The 11506-nt window shown below is 38.3% G+C and overlaps 1 protein-coding gene across 1 annotated transcript; it reads left to right on the top strand.

Moving 5' to 3' along the window:
* The first annotated feature begins 8828 nt into the window (after nucleotides 1-8828).
* Nucleotides 8829-9518, top strand: LOC120522748 (polyubiquitin-B). Its single transcript, XM_039743479.1, has one exon. It carries the CDS (start codon nucleotides 8829-8831, stop codon nucleotides 9516-9518), a length of 690 nt encoding a protein of 229 aa, XP_039599413.1.
* Nucleotides 9519-11506: the final 1988 nt, after the last annotated feature.

Here is an 11506-nt window from a genome sequence, read left to right as displayed (position 1 = left end):
TGTCATGGTCCAGTTTATACTATTTACATATATACTATACAAATTCTTTAATAGGTTTGATCACAGTAAACAACTCTCACCTCGGAGTACTGCATCCTCCAACCATCCTTCTGCTGATACCAGCATAGGTGAGACATCCCCACCCACAATTACAGCAGCCCAGGTGAGCAGAGAGCTGAAAAGACTTTGTGCCAGCAAAGCAGCAGGTCCAGATGGTGTATCGCCACGATTGCTGAAGGCCTGTGCGTTGGAACTGGGGAGTCCTCTACAGCGCATCTTCAACCTGAGCCTGGAACAGGGGAGAGTCCCAAGGCTTTGGAAAACATCTTGTATCATTCCTGTCCCAAAGGTATCACGTCCTAGTGAGCTGAATGACTTCCGGCCTGTTGCTCTGACGTCACATCTGATGAAGACCATGGAGCGGCTGCTCCTTCACCACCTGAGGCCACAGGTCCGCCACGCCCTCGACCCTCTGCAGTTCGCATACCAGGTGAAGGTGGGAGCGGAGGATGCCATCATCTATATGCTTCACCGATCCCTCTCCCACCTGGACAAAGGCAGTGGTGCTGTAAGAATTATGTTTTTGGACTTCTCTAGTGCCTTCAACACCATCTAACCTCTGCTCCTTAGAGACAAGCTGACTGAGATGGGAGTAGACTCACACCTGGTGGCATGGATTGTGGACTATCTTACAGACAGACCTCAATATGTGCGTCTTGGGAACTGCAGGTCCGACATTGTGTGCAGCAATACAGGGGCGCCGCAGGGTCTGTACTTTCTCCGGTCCTGTTCAATCTATATACATCAGACTTCCAAAATGACTCGGAGTCCTGTCACGTGCAAAAGTTCGCAGATGACACTGCTATTGTGGGCTGCATCAGGAGTGGGCGGGAGGAGGAGTACAGAAAGTTAATCAAAGACTTTGTTAAATGGTGCGACTCAAACCACTTACACCTTAACACCAGCAAGACCAAGGAGCTGGTGGTGGATTTTAGGAGGCCCAGGCCCCTCATGGACCCTGTGATCATCAGAGGTGACTGTGTGCAGAGGGTGCAGACCTTTAAATATCTGGGAGTGCAGCTGGATGACAAATTGGACTGGACTGCCAATACTGATACTCTATGTAAGAAAGGTCAGAGCCGACTATACTTTCTGAGAAGGTTGGCATCCTTCAACATCTGCAGTAAGATGCTGCAGATGTTCTACCAGACGGTTGTGGCGAGTGCCCTCTTCTACGCGGTGGTGTGCTGGGGTGGCAGCATAAAGATGAAAGACGCCTCACGCCTGGTCAAACTTGTTAAGAAGGAAGGCTCTATTGTAGGAGTAAAGTTGGACAGTTTAACATCTGTGGCAGAGCGACGGGCACTAAGCAAACTCCTGTCAATCATGAAGAATCCACTGCATCCACTGAACAGTGTCATCTCCAGACAGAGGAGTAGCTTCAGTGACAGACTTTTGTCACCGTCCTGCTCCACTGACAGACTGAGGAGATCGTTTCTCCCCCACACTATGCGACTCTTCAGTTCCACCCGGGGGAGTAAATGCTAACATTAATTTTATTTTAATTTTTTTCATTTTTATTACTATTTAATTTAATATTTTTTCTTTGTATCAGTATACTGCTGCTGAATTATGTGAAATATCTATCTATCTATCTATCTATCTATCTATCTATCTATCTATCTATCTATCTATCTATCTATCTACTAATGCTGTGTGAACATGCGTAACAACATGTTTATTAAAACTGATGTTTTCATTTATAAGTTTCGGTGACCAGATTGCACACAGTAAACTGTTTTCTGCTTGGCTGTGAAACTGAGCCCTGCAAAGAACTTGATACGTGTACTTCTTGCCTTGCACCCAGTGCTGCAGATATGTTTACTACACTATGATCAGTTTTTTATGGCATAACTAATGAGGAAATCATAATCTTTGAGTTCTCAAACTCATAGATCAACGTATAGATTTTGTAAATCCATTCAGTAAATCCCCTAAAAATTAATAAAGGTAGCCATCACAACACTGTAATTTTGAACAACTTTTTCTTGTGCTCATACCTGCCATGGACATGCACAATCACAACTTTGCTTTGCTTGTATTGGGAATCTTCATATGTACTCTACTGATGATTCACCAATCAAAACACAGTTCTTGCAAGTGCCCACCCCCTCAGGTGACGTTGACAGTTTCCCTTTTAAGACGTATTTCATGTTGTGTATGGAGTCACTGAAATACATAAATGAGGACATAATTATATACATACATCAAGAAATAAGGAACAAGTACATTTTAGCACCACATTTAGTTGTTTATGAGCACATATTATTCTATCATATATCTGTTGACTCTTTTCACAATACATTTATTCATTTGATTTTGTTTGAATTTTCCTCCAAATGATTGAATCTTCCACCATTTCCTATAAAGAAACTGGGCCAAAGCCTTCAGGGCTACATCACATTTGCTGAATTAGCCCTCCTTTTATTTATATGCATTCTATCTACATTTTTCTCTTCAAAGAATAAACACAGTTTTAGGAATATAAATAAATAACAGAAGAAGAGGAAGAATGAAGAAACTGCTCATTAGTAAGCATGTTTCTGGAATTATCAGACAGTGACATCAAAGCAAGAGTATAAATTATTCCCAGAATGTTATGGGGCAAAGCTAATTAATGTAGGAGGCAGCATGGTGCCTTATTGGTTCAGAGTGTTGCCTACAAGGATTGGGCCAGTCATGGCCTCTATGGAGTTTCTGTGGGGACTCAGGTTACCTCCCTATCTCCAGGATTGGCTCATTGGGCTGATTTGTAACTTTTAAGAACAGCTCTTTTTGCATGAGTGTGCCATACTCTGAACTGGCATTTAATCCAGGGTCTTGCACCAGATCCCACCTACTAGGGTAAATGGGTTAAAAGAAAATGAACAAGGGAAAAATGTTTGAGTGGATTAAAAATGAGGATTCAGCATGAAATGTGTAAGAGCAATAGTGTATACGCTTACCTCCCCAAAACCTTATTTAGTATTTCAAACTATCTATCTTTATCCAACCTTGTGGCATATCTTGAGTGGCCATTAGAAATACTTTAGGTCTCCTTACCTCAGCTGTAGACTGTACCACATAAGAAAAATAGAAGTAGGTTCTGATTAAATAAAGCCTGGTGCTGAGTCCGTAAATCAAACAAAATGCTTTATTACATATGTTAAATGAAACACAGTACCAGTATCTGAACAATCTAATAATGTGTGTGCTTGTGAAACCAAACTATCTTAAACAAATCAACCTTAACTTCCTTGGTGAACAACGATGGACCCTACTTAAAAATGGAACAATCCCAGAAACTCTAGAAAATCCCTCAGCAGCTACAAGCTCTTCCCAAACTGTTGCGTGAACAACTGAGGTTAGTTTACATTGTAACTTGTATATATATATTTTGAATACAGTAGTTGGATTTTTTATACAGGTTTGTATTTTGAGATAAATGTATTAAAAAGAAAAAACAACTTTATTCTAACATAACTGACAGTAGATTAATTCATTATGAATGTTGTATTAGATCCCTGTTGTAAAATTCCTTTGGGTTGTAAAGGGGTTGACTATTGGTTGTGATTGCAGAACTGTGTAAGTCAAAATAAAAATAAATGTTGAAAAGTAAAAGTTAATTCTATTCTAGATATATAGATAGATCTTTATTTCTTCCCATAGATCTTTATTTCTTCCCATTGAGAAATTTGGCCATTTAAGATCTATTTAAAATCCCATTTTTCCAGCTTCTAGTGGCTACTATCAGTGTGATAGATAGATAGATCGATAGATCTAAAGTTAATTCTATTCTACATTGTGAAGAACTATAATTATAATTTGATATATAATTATAATTTATCTATCTATATATAAGACTAGATAGATAGATTGATAGCTGATATATAATTATAATTTATCTATCTATATATAAGACTAGATAGATTGATTGATAGCTCTATAGATAGATCTTTATTTTTTCCCATGGAGAAATTTGGCCATTTAAGATCTATTTAAAACCCCATTTTTCCAATTTCTAGTGGCTACTCTCAGTGTCGAGCCAGCATTCAAATCAATTCTATTCTGAATGAAGACTACTAACTTAGTAAATATGTACAGAATCAGAAACAGTGAGAAACAGAGCTTTTGTAAGAGGCTGCTGCTTGCACAGCACCCAAAAGGAAGAAACTATATATTTTGAATAAAAACTCAAATTAGCTGTTGAAATATTGTTATCTGTAAATGTATACCTTTATGTTTTCCATTTTTTCCTTCCAATTTTTTATGGCTTGTTGTATTTGCCAAATAAAACATTTCTATTTAGTAGTAGGGTGAATGAATTTAAATGAATTAAAAAGTTAGTTGTTGAAATATAACTATTCAGAATGTAACTTTATTTGTTTTTTCTATTTTACTTTATTTTTAGAATCTGCTTATGAATACTGTTTCTGTAAGAGAAAAATGGAAGTGTAGATATATTTATAGAGAATTTTTTTTTATTTTGTAGAGAAACAGTCTTAACTAGTCATCTACACTTTCGCACTTGTTTTATTCCTGTTGATCTGCCGCTTTTCTGTTCCAGATGACTTGTTGAGCTGCAAAAAACATTTCTTGTACTCAGATAATAATGTAAATGGGTGAAACACAAACAATTATGAATAGTTTTCCAGCAAGTCTGTTTCTTGTATTCATGATCAAAGTTAAAGCATGAAGTGATTGCATTTACTACACTCTTGGCACGCAGACTTATTCTGATAAACTGGAAGAATCCAAACTCTCCTCTTTTAAGTCAGTGGGAAACTAATGTGTTATATTGTTTGAAATTGGAAAAAATCAAATACTCAGTTAGAGAATCCGTACAGACTTTTTTCAAAACATGGCAGGATCTAATCAGTAATATTTTAAAATAAGTTCATGAAGCATAGAGAATTTATTAATTTAGGTATGTTTAAAAGCTGTAAAATTTTTATGCCGTTTGGCTTGCTCTCTCTCTCAAGGGTGGGGATCGATCTGTTCTTAACTCTATTTTTCTTTTTGTAAAAACTTGATTGCTTTGTATGGAGTGCAATAAAATTAATAAAAAAAAAAAAGAAAAAAAAGTTAAAGCATGAAAATTGGTCTTTAATTACATTTAAATTTAACTTAATACAAAACTTATAAATTAAACTTGAAAGGCGCAAAATGACAAGAAATTCAACATTTTTATATATTTATACTAAATTCTATCATGTACTGATATACTGTATATTGTTATGTGCCATAAATCAAGCTTTCATGAAACTGGAAAATGGAATTACATAGACATAATGAGGAAAATACTCCATTATCTTGTTTTACAGTATGTGTACATGTCTGTCTATCCTATAGGAAACTATTCTATTTTTACATAAAGACTGATATGCTTATCTTTTGGGATTCCTGTGTTCATGGCCTTTCCTTTTTACTTGCTACACACACAGGTGCACCACAATAAATGTGTCATTTATCTTTGCACATTCCCATCTATACAGGACTATTAAATGACATTCTTCTTTTTGTTCTTCCTTTTCTGCCATTTCCATTTTTATATGGGGTTGCTATAATATGCTGGTGATTTTTTTTTTATGGCCCTCCCCATTTATCCAGGCTTGGGAACCGACCCCAGGGTGGTGTGCAATTAAATGACATTCTCTTATTATTCAGCTTTTGCTTCCTGGGTTTGCTTCCCGGGTCCTCCCTACATGGAGTTTGCATGTTCTTCCCGTGTCTGCGTGGGTTTCCTCCCACAGTCCAAAGACATGTAGGTTAGGTGCATTGGCGATCCTAAATTGTCCCTAGTGTGTGCCTGGTGTGTGTGTGAGTGCCCTGTGGTGGGCTGGTGCCCTGCCCGGGGTTTGTTCCTGCCTTGCGCCCTGTGTTGGTTGGGATTGGCTCCAGCAGACTCCCGTGACCCTGTAGTTAGGATATAGCGGGTTGGATAATGGGTGGATGGATGAAAATGGTATATTATGTATAAAGAAGATATGTTTAAATGTAATTTTATATACATAAACACATACAAAATATGCATGCATATACAGTATTTATATATAATATATAGAAAATTGATAGTTTGTTTATATGATGTACAAAGTTGACTAGCACATTTGATAATCCTCCTTTCCAATGTACAGAGTTGACTGGTATATATGAAATAACTCGGGCAAACGGTATCTGAGGGCTTGCATGGCTACTACTTTTGTTAGTTACACACACACACCATACTATACAGTATTTAACTTGCTTTCATTCCTGTTTAAAAATATGTAAAGGCTTTTATTAACCTATTTTTCCTTATTGCAGATATATTTGCTTTATTTACAGTGTGTTGCTGACCTGCTTATCTGTCCTTGCCGTTTGTCAGGTACCTGTTTTAATGTTTCACTTCAAATGGCTGCTTACTAAAAATGTGCCTTTGATTTCGAGGATATCTCATCTCATTTGCAGTCTTTAAGTAATCTGCATTTTTTTTTCTTTTTCAACAGAATACACACCCTGTGACAACACAATTTTCCTTCTGGAGATTCATGTACGTGACGTGGCTGTGAAGAGGAAACCCGTTGCATCGTATTTCAAGGCTTCACTTTGGAGATCCCTGGTGCTCTGACATATCCTCCTTTCGGCTGATTTAGGTTGCTGTTGCTTCAGTTTCTTTTATATAGCGTGCTGAATAAAGTAAAATGTTTTTCATATAAATGAAATGAAATGAACAGCAGATTTGCTACCTTTGGTCAGTGATGCTTCTGCTTGAATAGCCAATGTATATTTTATTCACTAATGAATAATATAAATCATTGTGTCATGTGTTCTAGAAGTACTAAAGGACATTTCACTTGTAACATTTCCGGAAAATGTATTTAGGATGCCTTAAAATTCAAAGGATGTTATTTTGTGATATATTTGATATACTGTATCTCAAAAATTAATTGCAGATGAGATACATTGGAATACATTTCTGAAATCTCAAAATGTATGGCCTATCATTTTAAGATATCAGGAAGTCTGCAATACCTTAAAATGACAAAATAGATGAATTTTCAAATATCTGTTTTTGTTTTTGAGATATGCATGTACAGACATCTTAAAATGCATATTAAGATATCTGTAAATATTAATTCATCTTGCTATATTTTCAGTTTATTATGAAACATTAAAAACTGCTAACACAGCTTAGGTATTTAACTTGTTCAGCAGAAAATATAACACAAGATCCTTTTTATGTTTTGATTGCTTAAATAATTCTTCTAACCTAGTAATTCACATGTACTACATTAAAAGTTTTTTATTTGCAACAATGTAATGGTGTTCAATTAAAACTGTACTTATCGATGAATACTACATATTAGATAATAGTGTAAATTTGCCATTCCTGAATTACATAACTTTTAGCTATTCTAATTGGATTTATTGACTTGACTATAGTTGAACATAAGGGATAATATTAGTATTAATTCTAAATAAGTTACATTTTTGATTGCTTAGTTATAGCCATTGTAGCAGGGCAAGTGGTAAAGCAGAACAAGTGGGGTGCCAACAAAAAAAAGATAACCACATGCTCAATGGTGTCACAATAAATAATTGGTTAATAGTTTAACTGTAGTGGAGTTCCTAGGAAGGGCTGGTCTGACTTTGTCACTCTCTAATGTACTTGTTGCTAATCCTCTCCATCTTCGTCACACCCAATGCAAATCTTGACATCTTTAACCCTGCAAACCTCCAGCTCTGTCTATGTTTTACGGTCAGTGCCAACGTCTCCAACCCATATAACATAGTTGGTTTCACTGCCGTCCTGTAGACCTTCCCTTTCACACTTGCTGATACTCAACTGTCACAAATTACTCCTGACACTCTTCTCCTGACCCACTCCACCCTGCCTGCACTCTCTTCTTCACCTTCTCTTCCACAATCTCCATTACTCTGTACTGTTGATCCCAAGTGTTTAAACTCATCCACCTTCAACCAACTGCCTGCATCCTCACCATTCCACTGACCTCCCTCTCATTCACACACATGTATTCTGTCTTGTTCCTATTGACCTTCATTCCTCTCCTCTCCAGAGCATGTCTACACCTTTCCAGGGTTTCCTCAACCTGCTTCTAGTTACAGATCACAATATTCGCACACATCGAAGTCCGCGGGGGACTCCTGTCTAATCCTGTCTATCAAGTTTGTCCATCACCATTGCAAATAAGAAAGGGCAAAGAGCCGATCCCTGATGTTAATCCCTCCTCTACTTTGAACTCATCACATATCCTGTACAACTCTTACGTACTTCTCTTCTTCTCCCGACTTCCTCATACAATACCACAGCTCCTCTTGAGGCACCCTGTCATCTGCTTTCTCTAGATCCACAATGATGCAATGTAACTCCTTTTGGCCTTCTTTGTACTTCTCCATCAACACCCTCAGAGCAAACATCACATCTGTGGTGCTCTATCCTGTCATGACACCATACTGCTGCTCACTAATCATCACCTCCCTCCTTAACCTAGCTTCCACTACCATAACAAATGATACATTAAAAGTTATTTTTTTGTCCAAATATAAGGTTGCTTGCATAAATATTTGCCTATACTCCATTTCTTGGGTAAAAACTACGTATTTCAGAACCATGCATATTTGGCATTCCTGAATTTACATTTAGCTATTTTGAGATTAGGCTCCAAAACCCAGAATTAGATTTATGGAGTAAAAAACAGTTGGAAAAATGTATGTATTGATTGTGGTAAATTTTAGATCTGTTCTTTGTTATCTTATTGTAAATGTCTTATATTTCAGGTTAAATCATGCAGATCTTTGTGAAAACTCTGACTGGCAAAACCATCACCCTTGAGGTCGAGGCTAGTGATACTATTGAGAATGTGAAGGCCAAAATCCAGGACAAAGAAGGCATTCCACCTGACCAGCAGAGGTTGATCTTTGCCGGCAAGCAGCTAGAAGATGGACGAACCCTGTCTGACTACAACATTCAGAAAGAATCTACCCTTCACCTGGTGCTGAGACTCCGGGGTGGCATGCAGATCTTTGTGAAAACCCTTACTGGCAAGACCATAACCCTTGAGGTTGAGACCAGTGACACCATTGAAAACGTAAAGGCCAAAATTCAAGATAAGGAAGGCATTCCTCCTGATCAACAGAGGCTGATCTTTGCAGGAAAGCAGCTAGAAGATGGCCGCACCCTTTCTGATTACAACATCCAGAAGGAGTCAACTCTTCACCTGGTCCTGAGACTCAGGGGTGGCATGCAGATCTTTGTAAAAACCCTGACTGGCAAAACCATCACCCTTGAAGTTGAAACTAGCGACACCATCGAGAATGTGAAGGCTAAAATCCAGGACAAAGAAGGTATTCCACCGGACCAGCAGAGACTGATCTTTGCGGGCAAGCAACTGGAGGATGGACGCACCTTGTCCGACTACAACATCCAGAAGGAGTCCACTCTGCACCTGGTCTTGAGACTCAGGGGTGGCCACTAAAAATGTCTGTTGATGAGCTTTTTCATGATTTAGTTTCAATATATAGTGCCAAGAGTAATTCCTGTCCTTAATGCTAGACACAGTTGTCTTAAGTAAATATTTGATTGGTTATAATAAAAGCTTTGCATTTGAGTCATTAATATTTGTTTTGGTATTGGTATCAACTAGATACACTGCTTCAAGCCCATCATAATGGGCTTCATTTAAGAATATTGTCTGAAAGAGGACAAGATACTTGTTGATTTCTTCAACCTGTATTATGTAATGCTTTTTTTTCCCTAAATCAGTTTTAACATTTTTTTGGCTATTGCTCTTTTGTTTGTTACTTACAGTGGTCCGGCGCACTGGAGGAGGTTTCCAATTCCATGGCCGTTGTTGCCACACATAATGTCACGTGTATCGTACTGTGGATCTCATATCATTGGATAATCTCTCTGTAGTTCCAGGAAAATCATTCACCTTAAAACATCCATCTGTTCATTTTCTAATCCCGTTTTTCCAGAGCTGGGGAAGATGGAGAACATCCCGGCATGCAAAAGGGGGACAAGGCAGGAGCAGTGCTTGGAACAGGGTGGCAACCCGTCACAAGGGAACACATTCAGACACGCACACACACACAACTGGGGGGCCAATTTTGTATCGTCAGTCCACTTCATCTTTTTGTCTTTGTGGACCGTGGCATGAAACCAGAGAGCATGGGGAATAACATGGCAACTCCATGCATGGAGCACCCTTCCTTTGTTGTGAATTTTAAATTAAACCTCTGGTATCATAATTGAGGGATTTTGTTTGTAGGCAAATGATTTCTCATATTTAAAATTAAAGTTTGGCTATATTGTAAGCATAAATTGTGTCAGATTTTTCTTTGATATGCAAGATAAGAGGATCTGAGTAGGTGTGTGTGTGCGCGCATGAGAGTGAAAAAGGGTAATTTATTTTTTGTTTTATCCAAGCAGATTTGGCATGATTTTCTGTGATGCCAAAAGGGTGATCCTCAAAGTTGATTTGTGAAGGTGAAAGACTGTCCTAGACCAGCAGATCTGATGTTTCAGGAAAATGGAATAACTGCAATGTTTGAATCAGTCTGTTGTCATATTCAATAAGCCAAAACATTAAACACCTGCCTAATATTGTTGAGGCCCAAAACCGGGCTGTCAGAACTGCTCTGACCCATTGAGGCATGGATTGTACAATACAGGCAGAAGATTCTTCATGGGATTGTACAATACAGGCAGAAGATCCTTCAAGTCTTTATACAGTGGTGTGAAAAATTTGCCCCCTTCCTGATTTCTTATTCTTTTGCATGTTTGTCACACAGAATGTTTCTGATCATCAAACACATTTAACCATTAGTCAAATATAACACAAGTAAACACAAAATGTAGTTTTTAAATGATGGTGTTTATTGTTTAAGGAGAAAAAAAATCCGAACCTACATGGCCCTGTGTGAAAAAGTAATTGCCCCCTTGTTAAAAAATAACCTAACTGTGGTGTATCACACCTGAGTTCAATTTCCGTAGCCACCCCCAGGCCTGATTACTGCCACACCTGTTTCAATCAAGAAATCACTTCAATAGGAGCTGCCTGACACAGAGAAGTAGACCAAAAGCACCTCAAAAGCTAGACATCATGCCAAGATCCAAAGAAATTCAGGAACAAATGAGAACAGAAGTAATTGAGATCTATCAGTCTGGTAAAGGTTATAAAGCCATTTCTAAAGCTTTGGGACTCCAGCGAACCACAGTGAGAGCCATTATCCACAAATGGCAAAAACATGGAACAGTGGTGAATCTTCCCAGGAGTGGCCGGCCGACCAAAATTACCCCAAGAGCGCAGAGACGACTCATCCGAGAGGTCACAAAAGACCCCAGGACAACGTCTTAAGAACTGCAGGCCTCACTTGCCTCAATTAAGGTCAGTGTTCACGACTCCACCATAAGAAAGAGACTGGGCAAAAACGGCCTGCATGGCAGATTTCCAAGACGCAA

This window comes from Polypterus senegalus, unplaced genomic scaffold, assembly GCF_016835505.1.
Source record: "Polypterus senegalus isolate Bchr_013 unplaced genomic scaffold, ASM1683550v1 scaffold_1526, whole genome shotgun sequence".
NCBI lineage: Eukaryota > Metazoa > Chordata > Cladistia > Polypteriformes > Polypteridae > Polypterus > Polypterus senegalus.
The sequence above is the reverse complement of the archived record's forward strand: the minus strand, read 5'-3'. Positions and strand labels throughout refer to the sequence as shown.

Coding starts and splice junctions, on each gene's coding strand:
- LOC120522748 (XM_039743479.1), top strand. CDS start 8,829: ATGCAGATCTTTGTGAAAACTCTGACTGGCAAAACCATCACCCTTGAG.